The sequence below is a fragment of the Leopardus geoffroyi genome, chromosome B4 (genome assembly GCF_018350155.1).
Source record: "Leopardus geoffroyi isolate Oge1 chromosome B4, O.geoffroyi_Oge1_pat1.0, whole genome shotgun sequence".
Lineage (NCBI taxonomy): Eukaryota > Metazoa > Chordata > Mammalia > Carnivora > Felidae > Leopardus > Leopardus geoffroyi.
In genome coordinates this window covers 132488368-132506998 of record NC_059341.1, presented here as the reverse complement: position 1 = coordinate 132506998, position 18631 = coordinate 132488368, and the positions used below count along the sequence as shown (strand labels likewise).

Sequence of the window (18631 nt, the reverse complement as noted above, 5' to 3'; positions counted from 1 at the left end):
CCCGGGGCCTCTGGCTGGGCTTCGTCCAGAAGGGAGCAGAGGGCTTAAAGAGGTCCCCTGCTTAGACTCGGAATGAGCTCAGCTTCAGGTGTACAAAGCCGGACTTTCCAGACCAAAGCTCGGTGCCCGTGCTCGTGACCTGAGCCGAAGTCAGACGCTCAGCCGACTGAGCCACCCAGGCGCCCCGAAACGTGTATTAAAGATCCACTATTCATTGGGAGCAGCGTGCCATGTGCTTGGGTAAAAAAAAATAGAGGATAGCAACCCAAGCCAACAGATGCACCGTCATCATCACGGGAGAAACGCTCCTTTGGGGGAGCCGCTGGGCCGTGTGAGGGTGCCTGCAGGGCTGAGAGTAGGAGAGGCTTAAGGTATGACTTTTAGATGCGGTGTCCTGTGAGCCGGTTCTTGAAGGACGCGGAGGGTTTTTTCGTTTGTCTGACGGTGCGAGCGTACCATGAGGCAGAGGAGGAAAGCAGGGGAACACAGTCTAGGCAGGGGTGTGTGTGCAGGTGCGGGGAGGCCCGGCGGGGGAGGGGGGCGCATATTCCAGGAGGTCTCTGGTGCAGCGTGGCTGGAGGAGGGGTGCGGGACGTGGGCTCGGCCAGCTCCTGTGGGCGCTTGCCTCCCTGGCCCGGAGCTTGGGCTGCCTCTGGAAGGTGGTGGGAAGTCTGTGGGCAGGTGGGGGCATCCGATCTGCATCCTGCGGTGGGCACAGAGGGGCTGTAGGGCTGGACAGGCCGACCTGGCTTTCGTGTCGCACGGGCACCCAAAGGATATAGTGCAAGCTGGGAGTGTTGCAGGGGGGACCTGTGTGGCACCCTGAGTCTTCACAGGGGGCAGCTGGGCCTTGAAGGACAAGCAGAAGCTGTGACAGAGATGAGAGTGGTGGCGGGGGCAGGGAGAGGACGATCCAGGTAGGACGGGTAGACAGTTTGAAAACGCGGGGCCAGCCCTGTCTCTGAAAGAGAGAACTGTCCCAAGGAGGAGGACGGGGGATGGGGCCCAGGACCTGGCGGCTTTGCACTTCCTCCCTTGCTTGACCCCTGCCTGGGGTCCCTCGGGGACTTCCCGGCAGAGGTGGGACCAGACATTTGGGGACGGAGTTCTCCACAACCACCGCTGTAACCAGCCCACGTGCTCCCTGCTCCTTATGGCACTTCCTGAGCTGTGTCGTCTGCAAGCTAATCAATTAATTTAGAGAGAAGAGAGCGAGCCGGGTAGGGGCAGAGAGAGGGAGGGAGAATCCCAAGCAGGCTCTGCGCCGACAGCGGGGAGCCTGACGTGGGGCTCAAACTCCCAAACCGTGAGATGGTGACCTGAGTCGAAACCCAAGAGTCGGAGGCTCGACTCACTGAGCCTGGCCCCCGCCCCCCAGGCGTCCCCCGAGCACGGCTTTAAATTAGACGCTGGCAGAGTGGCTCCGTGGCGACCAGTCTTCGTGTTGATCCAGCAGTGCCCGTGGTGCCCATCCATGCCGCCCAGGCCCCGTGAAGGTGCTCGTCCCCGGACACGTCATACGGGCCGTCTCCCTATCTTCCCACAGGTTCTCTTGTGCTCCGTCTGTGGGGTGGCCTTTCACCCGGGACCCCACTGCAAAGTTCAGCTCAAGAATCACATCGTGCAGTCCTCCTTTCCTGACTCTTCCCCCCCCTCCCCACCCCCCACCAGGGGACAGAGACTGGGCTTGGGTCCCGCTGGGACTACTCATTTTATGAACCAACCGGCCGCTTCCGGGGAACTCACCAGAGATGCCACCCATTGGTTCCAATCTGCCTGTGACCCCAGTACTGTTTCTTTTTTTGTTTTGTTTTCTTTTTTGGTGGACATCGGTATGTCCCACTTGAACTTGCCCTTCCCACACCCACAGTCTGAGGCCTCCCCGGGCCTCAGTTACTTTATCTCTAAAATGGGGACACTAGGACGCGTCCTTCCTGCCTGACAGGTCCTCTCCCCTAGGGGCGCCTCACCCAGCAGAAGAAGACTTTCTGAGTCTTCCCTGAAGAAACCAAGCAGGCGGGCTGGGCCTTTGACAGGGGATGGGTCAGCAAAAATAAGGAGAAGAGGCCAGACAAATCCGGCCTCACTGAAGGGAAGACGTAGGTGACACCCGGAAATCGCAGGAGTGCAGAGGCGGGACTGTCAGCGTCCCCCTCACCACAAAAGCTCTTGCTTTTCTGCTTGTGGCATCTGAGAGCTGCTCAAAGCCTTAGGTGCCCAGGAGTGGACAGTCCCTGTCAGATGACCTTGGTGTCCCCTGCGCCACCACCTATGTGCAGGGAGCAAGCCCAGGTGAGGAGCCGTAGAGACCGGGTGTCAGCAAATGAAAGCGAATGTTGATGATCTGGGGAGGGAGGTCAAGGGCAAGTAGCTGTGAGAAGCCAGAGAGGGGAGGAAGGCAGGGGTGAGGGGGTTGGGGGGGGGGCGCTGTTCCCATGGCAGCCTGCTCCCCAGCCCCGCGTGCTCCCCGCTGCAGCCGCGTGCTCCCCCCTGCAGCTTCGCTGGAAACAACGTGGGCTCCAAGGTCAGGGGCAGGATGGGAGGGAGAGCGCAGAAGCGAAGCTAGAGGGAAGCACAGGCATGCTCTCTGTCTGCTTCTCACTTGCTGCTTTCCGGGCTGGTCTGTTATGATTGTTCCAGGATGTGGCCCAGGGGTTTCATTTCCGTTCTTCTACCTTGTGATAACAATGGCCCCTGTTTGTGTGCCCACGGTCGGCCAGCGTCTGGGACGCTTTCCCTCCATTGTGTCATTTCACCCTCACGCCCACCCTGGAAGCCTCCGGGTGATGGCCAGACCTGTCCTTTCTGTGGCCAGGCTGTCGTCAGCATGTGGGAGGCAGCCCGGCCACCAGCCCCAGGACCCTGAGGAAGGCGTCTTCTCCTCTGGGGCCGGATGTCTGCTTTTCCATCCAGCTGGTCGCCCGTGGTGACTCTCCCCTCAACCTCCAGTGGGCTCATGGGCGCTGGTGCTCTGGACTGTACCCACTGCCTCTGAGCCCCTCGCCTGGTGCCACCCGCCTGCTCTCTGGGAAGCCTCTGTGCTGCTTTTCTTTTTTCTTTTTTTTTCTCTTTTTAAAAAATGTTTATTTTTTTTTTGAGAGAGAGGGAGAGACAGAGCATGAGTAGGGGAGGGGCAGAGAGAGAGGGAGACACAGCATCCAAAGCAGGCTCCAGGCTCCGAGCTGTCAGCACAGAGCTCGACGCGGGGCTCGAACTCACGAACCGCGAGATCGTGACCCGAGCCGAAATCAGAGGCTTAACTGACTGAACCACCGAGGCGCCCCTGTGTTGATTTTCGAAGCTGGTCCTGACCCCCGTGGGTCCCCATGTCCCCAGCTGTGGGCCCCAGGGGCTCAGCCTGCACTCCTACTTTCTTTAAAAAAATAGAATCATCACACACACAAAATCCTTTTCCATTCCATTTGACAAATAGGAAAAAGGGGGACAAAATGGCCCATAAACCCAATATCCTCATCTCCCCTTAGTATTTTGGTGTTTTTCTATCACTTCCGTCGTGGTTGTTGCATAATTTTTACTCAGTTAAATTATGTTTTAACAGGCTTGCTGTGGGCCACGCCTGTGCCAGGGGTGAGTGCATGTTGGTGAAAAGACCAAGCACCTGTCCTTAAGAAGCTCAGACTCTCTCTAGAGCCAGCCTGTCTGGCTCTAACTCTTGTTCCTTCACCCACTAGCTGTGTGACCTTGGGCCCGTTGCTTTACCTCTCTGTTCCTTGATTTTCTCATAGGTGCAACGAGGATGATAACGGTAACAATTTCATAGGGTGGTGGTGGAGATTGAAGATGAATATATGTCAAGTTCTTGGCCCAGGGCCAGAGAGCACAGACAGGCACATGAGTGTTTGGTCTGGCTGGTGTGATGTCAGGCAGGAGGATCAAGGAGAGGAAGGACATAGCAGATAGACAGCTCAACAGTGGACAGGCAAGGCGGTGCGAGACAGCCCTGCTTTCTGGAACCTTGTGAGGTTTGGAGCTCAGTGGGTGGGACCGACCGGGAGAGGCTGCGCGGAGAGGCAGGGGCCTTGCGGTCAAGTTTGCAGTTCACAGACAGCACAGGGAGCGTCGAGGACTCGACGCCACAGAGCCTGTGACACCACCGCGTGCTTCCTGAGCTGTGACGGTCACCATCACTGTCTCTCGTGACTCCAGGGGCTCTCTGGAGTAAACACGGCGGAATTTACAATTCCTGTAATGTTGGGCGTAGAAGTTACTTCCGTTTCTGGGTGAAAACAAACATTGTTGCCGCGCACACTGATGCGTGTGCCACGCCTTCTGTCTCGGAGGCGTCTTTTCCAGGGACAATTTCCCATGCCGTCTTTTGGGGTCCCTCCCGTCTCCTCTGGCTATGGGGAGGGGCGCAGGCCCCCCCCCCCCCAGCACCTCTGTCCTTTCCGCTCCCAAGGGCAGGAGAAAGAAGGACCTTGGCACAGGTCTAAACATTCTTAAGGAAGTTTTCATTTAACCTCAGAGCACACGAGAGGTGAGCGCTGTCCTCACTTTAAAGGGGACACTGAGGCTCACAGTTTGCTCCCGCCACATCTTATTACCGATCATAAGAGGAAGGGTGCTGCACAGCTGTAGAGCACTTTCAAAACACTGCAAGCACGATCTCCGAGCCTCAGTTTCCTTATCTGTCAGAGGGAGGGCGATCGGAGTAAAGAGGACTAATAATGTTTATTGAACGTTCGCTGTCTGCAGGTTCTGTTACTGGGCACCGTTACGGTTCTCACGGTGCGCATAAGGACACTGAGACACAGAGAGGTTAAGTGACTTGCCCGAGGACACACAGCTGGTAAGGATTTGAACACAGTTTTGCTCCGGCACCCTGCCTCGTGTGGTTTTCTCAGAATGGAATGAGACAGTCACGTAAGATGCTTGGCTCAGGGCCTGTTGCCCAGTCAGTCAGGGCTCAGTAAACGTCCCCTGGTGTAATTATCGTCATTGACCCTTGTTCCCTTCCTAGGTCGTTCTTCGTAGGCTTCTTGTTCTTTTTATCCCCAAGCTCGATCCTCTCCTCCCCCGGGGTGCCCACACTCCCATTCTCTGTCCTCTATGTCTGTTCTTCTGGCAGGTGACTTCCCGACCCGGAGCCAGAGGGCAGCCTGTAGCTAAATGTCACCCAGCTTTGGTTGGCCCTGCCTCAGGAATGCAGTATGCTTTCTGGGAGCCTAGGCAACAGTGAGACGTCTGATTCTGTCATCCCAACTGGGAACAGTTTCCACGGCAGAAACCATGACCCTTTGAATGTGACACGTAAATGTGTTTCCATCCAAACACACGTTTGTGGTGTCTAAGTCTTGACGTTCGCGTTCATTGCCGAGGCACTTGGGAAGCCGAGGCACTTGGAGACAAACGCTGCCAGTCCCCCCACCCCCGATGGAGTGTGGGACGATCCTGGTCCCCTTGCGGCTTCTTGTAGAGACGGGACGCTGGCTTCGTTTGCAGAATTGAAATGACTCATGGCAAGCTTTCTGAATGCTGAAATCCTGACTCTGAACCTCAGGTAGCAAGAACCCCTCCATCTGGACAGAGCAGTATCGTCTATGTGTATTCATGTCTGCCATCTTCTTCTTTTTTTAAGTTTCTTTATTTATTTGAGAGAGAGAGAGAGAGAGAGAGAGAGAGAGAGAGAGAGAGAGGGAATCCCAAGCCGACTCCATGCTGTCAGTGCAGAGCCCGACATGGGGCTCGAACTCGCGAACTGGGAGATCATGACCCGAGCCGAAATCAAGAGTCAGACACTTAACCGACTGAGCCATCCAGGCGCCCCTTTGTCTGCCGTCTCGTTGAGTGATATGGCTCCACACTGCAGACGAGGCAACTGAGGCTCCGTTGGGGAAACTGGTCAGGAAGCAGGAGGGTTCTGGTCCCCTGGGTGTGGTGGCAGCTTCCCATCAGGCCTTCTGACCCCCTACCCAGTGTCATTTCTCTTTCTCTCCCTCCTTTCCAGGTCCCTCCAGGCCCAGAACCAGCAGCACTGGTGGGGAGCGATCTGGGAGCCTGTGCAGGAAACTGCTACCCTTGGTGAGGTGGGCATGGGAGACCGAGCCCAGCTGACCAGAGACCCTGTTTTCTTCCAGACCGAGGGGGCAGGTGGCAGGGCCTCCCCACCTGCCCCACGGAAGATGCAGTTCTTTGGGCGCCTGGTCAACACCCTCAATAGCGTCACCAACTTGTTCTCAAACCCGTTCCGGGTGAAGGAGGTGGCTGTGGCGGACTACGTCTCGAGTGGCCGGATTCGGGAGGAAGGGCAGCTGGTTCTGTTCCAGAACTTTCCCAGCCACACATGGGATTGCATCCTGGTCAACCCCAGGAACTCACAGAACGGATTCCGGTGGGTGATGACGGGCTCCCACACGCACCTCTTTCCTTTGACTCCTCGCACTGGAGGTCCCTTGGGCAAAAAGCAGCTTCTTTGGGCCTAACATCTGAGGGCTCTGGAGTGGGGGGGGGGCACCTCCTAGTCTCTGCACCTTCTGGCCTGTCAGGGGCCCCGCAGCAGGGGCGTGGGGATAGGAGCCTAGGCTTCGTCCTGCCTCCAGGCTGGACCCATGCTGCGGGAGGGAAGGAGGAGGGACAGGAAAGCCGAGAAGGGTCAAATCGGGTCGGGTCCAGGGATCACCTGTAGCCCCGGATCTTTAAAGGCGTGACTGTCCTTGTAGGGGCCGGCCAAGGTGCGGGAGAATGTGTAAGGAGTGGACAGCGCTCACTTTTCAGGGCATGCTGGGTCTCCCGTGGGCTGGAAGGAAAAGGTGGGAAGCCAGGACAGGGCCAAGAGAACTGAGCCAGCTGCAGAGCCGAGTGGCGCAGGGGTGGAGAAGTGGCCGAGCACCTGAAACGCAGGGTCCAGAGGAGCCTGGCAGACTGGCACTGGGCTAGTGCTGATGGGCCTTTTGCCATCCGTTCGTCCATCTGGCCGGCCCACTGTCCATCCCTTCACCACACACCGGGCGTCTCCGGTGGCTCGGGAGTCCCGGGCCCTGGGCCAGGCCCAGCTGGCGCTGTGAGACACGCTTCGTGTCCTTACGGAATGTGCAGTCTTCGGGGGAGGCCACGTGCACAGCCAGGCACCATAACAGCCACGTGCGGAGAGCCGTGGCAGGGGCGGACAGTGGGGACGCGGGAGGTGATCGCTTCCCGATGGGCTACTCCAAGCCTAGAATGGGTAGGAACGTGCCCGGCAGAGGAGAGTGGATAAGGTCATTCCAGACGTGCAGAGGCGTGGAGGTGGGGGGCGCCTGCAGGCTGACAGGCCGGGTCGGATCCCCGGTGCGTGCGAGGCTTTGGTGAGAAGTGAGGCCGGAGGGAGCCTCCGGGGCCGTTCCGATCGAGGAGGCGTGCCAGCAGGATCTCAGCGGCGAGCTGGGGGGTCAGTGTCCAGCCAACAGGAGGAAAGTGGAGGCCGCCTATCAGGGGAGAATCCAAGTCTGGCTCTACAGAGAAACTGAGGCAGAGGCCCCCACAGTGGGCAAAGAACACAGCTCAGCAGCCAGTGGGGACACGAGTTTTAAACAGCAGAGCTAGTCCACACGCCGGGCACAGATGGGCCTGAGCGGATGGCCATCCTGCTGGCCTTGGTCAGGACAGGGCAGGCAGGCTTCCTGTGGCTCCAGAACTCCTCCCCAGGCCCGCAGCTGAGGGTGGCCGGTGGGGAACGCACAGCTGAGCAGGCGGTGGGTCCCCTCTTTGGAGCACCACCCAGCTTTGCTTTTGGGGCACCCAGCCCTGGGAGCTCTCCCAGCCTCCCCCATCACCCAGGTCCTGTCCGCTACAAATGTCCTTTGACGGGGTTCCAGATCCGACTCAGCAAGCTCGAGCCCCACTGTGGGCACACTTCCATCCAGGGGGTTCAGCCCTTTGCCAACAGCTTATTAACTACATGTTTATTTTTTTCATGTATTTTATTTTCAATGTTTATTTATTTGTTTAACAAATAAATAATTTATTTACAAGCAGGGGAGGGGCAGAGAGAGGGAGACACAGAATCGGAAGCAGGCTCCAGGCTCCGAGCTGTCGGCACAGAGCCCGACGCGGGGCTCGAACTCATGAGCTGTGAGTTCATGACCTGCGCCGAAGTCGGATGCTTAACGGACTGAGCCACCCAGGCGCCCCAACTACGTGTTTATTTACTACCTTTAATTAGGGGGCCACTTTATACTACTTTCACATATGGTACATGAGCACATCCTCCAGTGACCTTTAGAAGGAAGCAAGGAAGGCAGTATCCCATTTTATGGGTAGGAAAACTGAGGCTCGGGAAGATAAGGGAGTCATTCAAGGTTGCACGGGAAGCAGTGAAGAACGGAACCTGTGTCCTCTGGTTCCTAAGCCTTTTCTCTCCCCGCGCCGTTGTGTTTTTCCGAGCCTTTAGACGGAATAGGGAGCGTCGGGTGTGGGTTCGAGCCAAGCGCGCGTCTCCTCTCAGAATTCCTGACCTCCCTCACCTGGCCCTGGACTCTTTCTCCTCTCCATCTGACCTGCTCCCACCCAAGCGTTTCTGTCTCACCAGATGGCATCACCATCCATCTGCGTGGTTGTGCAATCCAGAAACCCAGGAGCGATCCTTGGTTCCTCGGGCTCCGTCACCCCCAGATCCGGGTCACGACTGAGTTCTGTCGGGTGCCCCTCCCAAGCACGTGTTGAATCTGCCGCTGCTTCTCCGTCAGTCATGCTGAGGTTTGGCCTGAGTGATTTCTCCCAAGTGACAGCCACGGCAGACAGCTCTGCTCTGCAGAGACCCCAGGGGCCCGGGCTCTTGCTGTCTTGTTCTACCGTGGGTGGCCTTCATTCTCTAGGTCACCACCTGGTCCCAGGTGGGCCATGCCAGATTCAGCCATCACGGCCGTCTTCCCAGTCGGCAGAAAAGTGAAGCACAGGGTGAAAAAAGGCACCCTTCCTTCTCAGGGGCTTCCCGGAAGTTGCACAGAAGCCTTTCACCTGAATCCCTTTGGCCCGGACGTGGTGGTCACGTGGCCACAACTAACCGCAAGGGAGGCTGGGAAGCCGAGCCTTGTATTCCAGCCGCGTGCCAATCCCAAATCCGGGGCTCTGTTATTCTCCATTTTGCTGCCGCCTCTCTTTCCAGGCCGTGGTCATTGTACACACAGACTCCAGCTGCACCCCGCCCCCCCGCCCCCCAGCCTCTGGCTCTCCTCCCATCCTCTTCCAAGCTGCTGTCAGAGCAGAACTTTCCAGAGCACAAATCTGATCCCTCCTTTCCCTGCTTCCCTCTTCAAGAACTCCCTATTTCCTTAACTCATCAGCTGCTTAGCCTGGCTTGAAAGGACCAGCGTGGTCAAGCCTGGCTCCTCCCTCTGGTCTCAGCTCTTGCCACCCTGTGCTCCTGGGTGTGTGAGGGCCAGAGCCCAGGGGTTCTCCTAGAGGTAGTCATCGCGGGGTCTCCCCCACTGCTCCCAATCCCCTGCAGTTCGTAGAAGGAAGGTGTGGTGTTCTAGACTTCTCCGGGGTGCTGACGTCCTGCCTTTGAAAGGCCTCCCCCGCCTTTGCTCGCCCAAAGGGCTCCGAACTGCCCCACGGCACACGACCCCGTTACAGGTAGCCAGGGAGGCTGGTCAGTCGTAGAGCTGGGGTCCAGACCCAGCATTCTGGCTCCGGGACCCAGGTCTTCCTTCCCCTCCCCCCGCCGGGCCACCGTGCAGTGCGGAGAGCTGGGCGGGACTCTGCTCGCCTGGGCCCGTCCTGGGCACCCCGGGCCTGACGTATGGTCGGTCCAGAGCCGTGGCTCTTCTGGTAGTCTCTGGGAGCGTTGCGTGCCCATCCTGATAACATCCAGACTTACGTTCCTGCTGCGAATTCATCACCTACTCCTGCCCCTTGCTTGTGACATGTGATCTTTGCTTCTTGAAAGGGGACTGATCTTCGAGGCAGCCCCCCCCCCCCAACACTGGGACCTCAGACAAGCTGAGTGGCCTGTATCCTGGCTTGCTCCCTCCCTATTCATCCAGCCCACAGCCCACCCTCTCTGAACACAGCACACCTTCAGGAGCTCACACAGTGGCAAGGAAAGGTAGATCCGTACCCAGCATGCAGCGGGATAAATGTTACAATAGGAACGAGGAAAGCTCTTACGTTCCCCAAACAGACCTCCCCCTTTGCCCCTGCCTTCTCTGTCCTCACTGCCGCCGCTCTTCCCCACCCCATCTGCCCGACCCTTGGCTCCCTGCTCTGTGGGCGGGTCGTCCCCCACTCTCTTCTCCCTCGTCACTGTCCATGCTTCTGTCCACCCCTCTTGCCTGGGATCGCTATGCGTCTGTTTGCACCCGTGTCTCCCAGCAGACCGCAGAGGTCCCGAGGGACAGCGCCTGGGTCAGAGTCATCTCCCCGAATGCCCGTGGTAGTGCCAGCCAGGCACTCAGGTGCGTGAGGAATATTTGTCGCGAGTGTGGTTGCCCCCGCGTCCACTGAAGGTAGATGTGTCTTTAACAGGAGGGGGGGTTAGGGGCGCCCGGGTGGCTCAGTCGGTTGAGCGTCCGACTTCAGCTCAGGTCACGATCTCGCGGTCCGTGAGTTCGAGCCCCGCGTCGGGCTCTGGGCTGATGGCTCGGAGCCTGGAGCCTGTTTCCGATTCTGTGTCTCCCTCTCTCTCTGCCCCTCCCCCGTTCATGCTCTGTCTCTCTCTGTCTCAAAAATAAATAAACGTTAAAAAAAATTTTTTAACAGGAGGGGTTGGAAAAGGCCTCTCGGGGGCAGTTGGGGGAGAGATGGGCCTAAAAGGGGGAGGAGGAAGATTTCACCTGGAGGAGACGCTGAGAGAGGGCTCTGCAGAGAGAGGCACGTCACGTGCAGAGAGTTTCTCCTCGGTGCCGAAGGGCTCGTGCTCAGCTTTGAAACTGGAGAGTTAGATACCACTCTAGCCTAATGGTTCTTGCCCATGTTTTGGTCTAGGACGCCCTTGAAAGTCCCAGGGTACCTCTCCCCCCCCCCCCCCTCAAATGCACGGCATGCGATTTCCTGAAGTTCACGGAGCCCCTGAGGCACATCTACAGCTCACTTGCAGCCAAGGCTGAGGCTTCCCAGAGCTGATGCCAGGTGGTTTTTGTCTGGGGGCTCAGTTCCAGAAGAGAGGGAAAAGACAGCCCCACGAGCCCTCTCGGTGTTCAGTCTTCTCTCTGAATCTTGCACCCCTGGCCCTGACCCAAGGCTGGCTCTCCCTTGAAAGCCTCAAGAGTTTTCTCTCCCGGTCTTTCCCCTACTGGGCCTGGAGGAGGGACAGGGTGCCCCTTGCCCCCCAGCCTTGAAATCATCATCCTGTAGTATCCACACTCTGTCCCGGGGTTCCCCACACCCTTGGGGACGTGTGCCCCTGGCCCAGAATGCCCTGTCACCATCACTACCTGTTTTGATGCTCGGTGACTGTGAAATTTGCAGGGCGCCCTCCCCCCCTTACACCCACGGCTCTTGGTGCCAGACCTCCCTCAGCCCACATGGCCATTCCCTGGATCTTGTCATCACCAGTAACCGCGGCTCTTCTGCAAATACAAGCCCCCCACTTGCCGCCCTTGCTGCTGTCTTTCCCGCTCCTTCTCCCTAGTCCTCTCAATGCCAAGTTCTCCCCCTGCAGACACAGACCGAGGCGTCACCCTGCTAGGGTCCCCGTCCCCTTCATGGACTTCACTTCCTGCCCTGCTGAAACTGTCATTATGATCACACCTTGCATACCCTCTCTTCTTTCTTGCTTCTCTTTCTTTGTCATATTTGCTTGGCAAAACCCCAATGCTGGTTAATTCCAGTTCTCCACCATGGCCTGAGGAGCTCCCCTCCCTGCCGATTGTCCTCACCCCAAAAGGCCAGCAGGTATGTCTGACCCTGTCCTCCACCTCCTTCCCTCCCCACCCCCTTCATGCTCACCTGCAGCTGGTTGTGCCTCCACCCTGTCTGCCCGCACCTGCTCCAGCATTCTGGGCCTTCCCTGTTGTCACTGCAGAGGCCAGTCCCCGTCAAGGTCAACATCCCCTCATCCACCTCAGGACATCACTTCAGCAATTCTTTCCTCTCTCCTGGGTAATTTCCCCTCTTGACCAGGTTTTTTCCATTGCTATACAAACGTGCTGTTTCTTCTTTGTTCCTTTTTTAAAAAAAATTTCATTCTTGACTTCATTTCCCCTCAGGCACTGCCTCTATTCAGCCGTCCCCAATTCCCTCCTCCTGTTCTCTCTCTTTAAACTTGTTAAAAATAGTGAAATATACCACACATGGAAAAGTACGTGCAGCTCGATGATCACAAATACCTCTGTAACCAGCACCCATGTCAAAAGATAGAACATTGCAGCACCCCGGAAGCCCCCCTTTTGCTCCCTTGCCCCCCTAAGGGTAACCATTAACCCAACTTACTGGTTATTGCTTCTGTGCCTGCCTTGTTTGCACAGCCTTTTGTTAGTGAGATTTCCACATGTTTTTGCATGGAACTGGGTCCGGCTTCTGTGCAGTACAATTCTGCTGTGTTAACTACATCACAGCTCACTTATTCATTTGTGTGTTGGTGGGAATTTGGGCTGCTTCTGGTTTTCTTGGTGTGTATATGTGTGCATTTGTGGTGGGCATCTATCGGGGAGTGGAACCAGCTCCCCAGCTGAGGCCATACACATCCTGAGCTTCAGTGGATAATGCCCATCTGGTTTCCTGTCAGCGGTGAAAAGAGATTCCTGTTACTTCTGATGTATAGTGTTGACAACTTAAAAAAAAAGTTATTCTGTTGGATGTGTAGTAGTGTCTCGTTGTGGCTTTCATTTGCCTGTGCCTGATTACATACGAGTTTGAGCACCTTTGGATAAGGTGATGAACCATTTGGCACGCCCTTCAGTGAAGTACCTGCTCCATGCTCTTGAACACTTAAAAAATAAAGTTCTTTTTCTTACAGTTTTAGCATCTATATTCAAACACACACCTTTTGTTGGTTATGTGTGTTGCAGCCATCCCCTCTTGGCTTACCCTTGTACTTTCTTCTTCTTTTTTTTTTTAATGTTTATTTGTTTACTTAGAGAGAGAGCACAACTAGGGGAGGGGCAGAGAGTGAGGGAGACACAGAACCCGAAGCAGGTTCCAGGCTCTGAGCTGTCAGCACAGAGCCCGACGCGGGGCTTGAACTCGTGAACCACGAGATCATGACCTGAGCTGAAGTCGGACGCCTAACCTTTTAAATTTTTAACATTTATTTGTTTTTGAGAGACAGAGAGACAGAGCATGAGTGGGGGATGGGCAGAGAGAGAGGAAGACACAGAATCCGAAGCAGGCTCCAGGCTCTGAGCTGTCAGCACAGAGCCCGACATGGGGCTCGAACTCATAGACCGAGCCGTGAGTGAGATCATGACCTGAGCTGAAGTCGGACGCTTAACCGACTGAGCCGCCCAGGTGCCCCAACCCTTGCACTTTCTTAATGCTATCTGTTGATAAGAAAGAATTCTTAGTCTCAAGGAAGTCAGAGTCTCTGATCTCTTATTGTTTGCTTTCATGTACTGTATAGGAAAGTTCTTCTCTACCATGAGGAGTTGAGGATATTTTTCTGTAGTTCTGTAGTATCTTCCCGAAGCTTTATTATTTTGCCCTTTGTAACTAGTTTCATTATCTACCTGGAACTGATTCCTAGGTCATAATATCTACTCTCAGGGTGTAGAAGCTCTGAGGCCTCAGCTGAAGGCCTTGGTTTCACCAGGCTCCTTCCACCTGGTGGGCCTCGAACTTTAATCTCTGTTTTCTAACTACTGAAAAACTGCCACAGTTTCTGCTTGGCTCTGTAACCTCTCTGCTGCTGTTTTCTGTTTGGTTTCTTTCTTCTTCCTCTTCTTTTTTTTTAAATGTTTATTTATTTATTTTTATTTTTTAAATTTATTTTTTTTTCCAACGTTTATTTATTTTTTTGGGGACAGAGAGAGACAGAGCGTGAACGGGGGAGGGGCAGAGAGAGAGGGAGACACAGAATCGGAAACAGGCTCCAGGCTCTGAGCCATCAGCCCAGAGCCTGACGCGGGGCTCGAACTCACGGACCGCGAGATCGTGACCTGGCTGAAGTCGGACGCTTAACCGACTGCGCCACCCAGGCGCCAAATGTTTATTTATTTTTGAGAGAGAGAGTGAGCAATGGCAGTGAAGGGGCAGAAAGAGAGGGGGACAGAGGATCCAAAGCCAGCTCTGTGCCGACAGCAGCAAGCCCTATGCGAGGGCTCGAATTCATGAACTGTGAGATTATGACCTGAGCTGAAGTTGGATCTTCAACTGACTGAGCCACCCAGGTGACACTGTGGTTTCTTGACATCTTGCTCCGCCTAGCTTAGGAGAGAAAATTGCTTGCAGAATTTTGGGCTTACTTCCCTGTAATTCCCTCAAGTTCTGGCCTTCTTGGAAAACTCTGAACACTGGCTTCTCTTTGCCCATCCTAGCGGGAATTCTGGCAGCGTCTGGCTGCCTCCCAGCCTTTGTATCCTTTATATCCTGCATCACAGGTCCCAGAGTGCCCTGAGTAAAAATGTGGGGCATACCTCAGTGTGCTTTCCTCTTCTCTACAACCTTGGCCTGTATTCTCGTCTGCCTTGGGCTCCCTCCAACACCTTCATGTACTCATTTGCATTAAGTCCTGGTTTTCTATTTGTTTTCAGCAGGAAGGCTAGTTTGGTATAAGCTCCTCTGTCCTATCCAGAGGTAGAGGTTCCTCCACAAACTTGATAGAAAATGTTTACATTATCACTGAGTCAGGATGTTTGCCAAATTTCCCCATGACTTCTTGTTTGAACCATAGATAGTTAAAAAAAATTTTTTTTAAGTTTATTTATTTATTAAAACAATTTTTTAATGTTTACTTATTTTTGAGAGAGAGAGAGAGAGAGACACCGAGTGTGAGTGGGGGAGGGGCAGAGAGAGAGGGAGACAGAGAATCTGAGGCAGGCTCCAGGCTCTGAGCTGTCAGCACAGAGCCCTACACAGGGCCCAGACCCACAGACCATGAGATCATGACCTGAGCCAAAATCAAGAGCTGGATCCTCAACTGACTAAGACACCCAGGCGCCCCATTAAAAAAAAAAAAAATTTTTTTTTTAGGTTTATTTGTTTTTTTTTTTTTTTTTAATTTTTTTTTTTTTTTCAACGTTTATTTATTTTTGGGACAGAGAGAGACAGAGCATGAACGGGGGAGGGGCAGAGAGAGAGAGGGAGACACAGAATCGGAAACAGGCTCCAGGCTCCGAGCCATCAGCCCAGAGCCTGACGTGGGGCTCGAACTCACGGACCGCGAGATCGTGACCTGAGCCGAAGTCGGACGCTCAACCGACTGAGCCACCCAGGCGCCCCTAGAAATGTCTAGTTTTAAAGATTCTATCAAGTTTGACTTTATTCTGGAGATTTATTATGAAGTGCATATTAACTTAATTGTCATATTTTCCTGGTGGGTTGAAACTGTCATCATTGTGAATTGTCCCTCTTTGTTTCCAGTAAGGCTTTTTACCTGAAACTCTATTTTGTCTCTTATCATTATAGCTTCACCAGATCTTTTAGGTTAGTATTATATTGTATAATATATAATATATAACATAATATAACATATAAATATAAAATAAATATAAAAATGTATAAATATTCTCTTTATATACATTTGTATATATACATTATATATACATTTATATATATACATTATATATATGTGTGTGTGTATATATATATATACATATATATAATGTATATATATACATTATATTTTCCTTATATTTTTAATCTTGTTAAGAGTATAGAGTTGACTTTTTTCCCATATTATCTTTGTCTGTTATTCCTTACATTTATTTGGAACATTAAGTCTCTTTCTACTTCATACAATTCTGATATATTTGGGTCTAAATCTGTCATCTTGTTATTTTCTTTGTTGTTGTTCTACCTATTTTCTTTATTCCTTTCTTTCTTGTCTTCTTACACAGTTTTATTTCTGTTTTGTTTTAGTTAGCTTTACTGAGATGCGATTTACAAAAATGAGAAATTTACCAACTGTAAGTGTAGCATTTGGTGAGTTTCGGTGACAGGGCACACCCACGTGCCATCACCACAGTTAAGATACAGAACATTTCTGTGGTCTCCAAAATTCCCTCCATGCTCCTTTGTGGTAAGTCCCTGGCACCCACCACAGCCCCTGGCAAACACCGATACGCTTTCTGTCACTAAGGTTTTGCCTTCTAATCACACAGCATGTAGTCTTATGACTTTTTTTTCCACTTAGCGTAATGGTTTTGCAATTCATGATCGTTTTCTTATTATTCCATTTGTCCCCCTCTGTCAGTCCAAAAGTTATGCATTCTGTCATTCACTCTCTCTCTCTCTCTCTCTTTTTTTTTGTCATTCTCTTTCAGTGATAACTGTTGCGGGACAGTTCTCTGTGGGTCTCTCGTGTGTCTCGCAAGCAGAGACACCGACTTTCTCTGTTTCGGGTTATCTTTACAAGGAGGTTAATACAGCGAACAGCCTTAGATAATAGAGATTGGGTCTTTCCCTAGAGCAGAGGGGACATTTGCTTACTCTCTTGTGGAATAAAAATCATATCATCCTCCAGGGCAAAGCTGAGACAGGTTTGCTTATTCACAATGGTAAAAGATTCAAGTTCCCTACACTCAGGGTTTCTCTCTTCTAATGCAACGTGAGCAGGTGTCACCTGACCCTCTTCATGTCACCCTGTGGGAACTGGATCCCAGGGAACTGGCGCACACGCTGATACTCTGGCTACTGCTGTTGCTGTGAGTAACAATTTGGCCTTTGTCTTGGATCCAGGAATCTTGTGTCTTCTGCCAGCATCCATGAAACTCTGTCAGGCTAACTTGTTAGTTTGCAAGTAGGGCAAAATCGGAAACCCTTCCCAGTTCTTGATAGAACCCTAGAGGTCGGAACACACATCCTTGGACTGACTGAAGTACAATTGGTACGTTAGTGTCTCCCAGAACAACAAACGGGTCCTGGAACTTTTTAACCCCATTTGTTCCTCTCTAGGCTTCTATACTATTTGTTTTTTTAATTCTATTTTTATTTTAAACACAAGACATGATGCCACTAACACTTATTTAGTTTCACCCACAAAAATGCCATTTTCCTGGTACTTCATTCCTCCCCCCTCCCCCCTGCCCCGTATCTTAGGCCATTGATATGGGATCAAGTTCCTTCTATCTGGAGAAAATCCGTTTCTGTTTTCTTTTGTGTAGGTCTGCTAATGACAAAGCCTCTCTCTCTTTCTCTTTGTGTGATGAGTGAAATGTTTTAATATCAGCTTCCTACTTAAAGGGAAGCATGCTGGTATGGAATTCTCATTGACATTTATTTTCTTTTAGCTCTTTAAGATGTCCTTCCACTGTCTCTGGCTTCCATTGCTGAGAAGCCAGCCGCCAGTGTTTGAAGACAACTTTTTCCTCTGCTATTTTTAGTATTTTTCTCCACGTTTTGTTTACAGCCGTTGTAATATGGTGCCTGTCAGTTGCTGCTGTGTTTCAGTATGTTGACGGATGTGTGTCATCCTGTTACTGCTGTGTAACAAACGACCCCAGGACTTGCCTTAAAACAACAATCAATTGTGTATCCCACACAAATATGCAATTTGAGCCGAGCTCAGTGGCTAAAGCTCTCTTCTACTTTGCATGGTATTAGCCAGGGTGGCTTGACTGCAGGGTCCAATTCTAAGATGACTCACTCACAGCTGGCAGGTTGGAGCTGGCTGTTGCCTGGAAGTTCGTCCAGAGCTAAGGGTCCAAGGTCAAGAGTCATCCCTGTGGGTTGTGTCAGTTTTCCCATAGCATGATAACTGGGTCCCCAGAAAAAAGAGGTGGAAACTTCCAGTCTCTTAAGACCTTGCTCCAGAAACTAAAGTGGCATCACCTCTGCCATATTCTATTGGCAAAACAGTTACAGGGTCAAATTAAAGGGTAAAGAGCCATAAGCCACCACTACTCAATGGGAGCAGTGTCAAAGAATTTGGGGGCCATGTTTTAAAAACCTGCACGAGGCCCCTAAGTGTGAATTTCTATTTTTGTGTTTGTGTGGGAGGGCGCGTAGATATTTTCAGTCAGTCTAAAAAAAGGTTTCATCAATTTTGAAAAGTTCACAGACATGAACTCTTCAAACATGGCTTCTGTGCCGTTCTTTTTCTGTTCTGCTTCTGTAGTGCCACTTATACGTATGGTAGATCTTTTCGTTATATATTCTGTGTCCTTTTTCTCCTGTCCTGCCTTTTCATCCTTAGGCTCTTCAGGCTTTATTCTGTTTACTCTTTTCCGGCCCATGTTCCTATTCACTAGTTTCTCTTCAGCATTTCCCGGTCTGCTTTTTTTTTTAAGTTTTTTTTTTTTTAATGTTTATTTTTGAGAGAGAGAGAGAGAGAGAGAGAGAGTGCGAGCAGAGGAGGGGCAGAGAGAGAGGGAGACGGGGGATCTGAAGTGGGCCCTGTGCCAACAGCCAAGTGCTTGATGCAGGGCTCGAACTCTCGAACCACGAGGTCATGTCCTGAGCCAAAGTCAGACACTTAACCAACTGAGCCACTCAGGCCACATCTAGTCCGCTTTTATATTTGGCCACTGGGTTCTTACTGTTGGCAATTGGATGTATGTATTCATTTATTTATTAAGATTTTATTTTTATTGATGTA

The 18631-nt window shown here is 52.5% G+C and overlaps 1 protein-coding gene across 8 annotated transcripts in view; it reads left to right on the top strand.

Moving 5' to 3' along the window:
- The window catches only part of PLA2G6 (phospholipase A2 group VI), a 57749-nt gene that overhangs the window by 5015 nt on the left and 34103 nt on the right, over nt 1-18631 (top strand). For 2 of the 8 annotated variants that reach the window (XM_045466056.1, XM_045466053.1), the window contains exons 1-2: nt 5969-5998; nt 6099-6352. In XM_045466056.1, coding sequence (XP_045322012.1) covers nt 6144-6352 — 209 coding nt within the window. In that variant the 5' untranslated portion in view covers nt 5969-5998; nt 6099-6143. Of the gene's footprint in view, nt 1-1992; nt 2293-3744; nt 4811-5968; nt 5999-6098; nt 6353-18631 lie in introns of those variants that run through there. The other 6 variants (XM_045466057.1, XM_045466058.1, XM_045466055.1 and 3 more) reach the window with 6 other exon arrangements.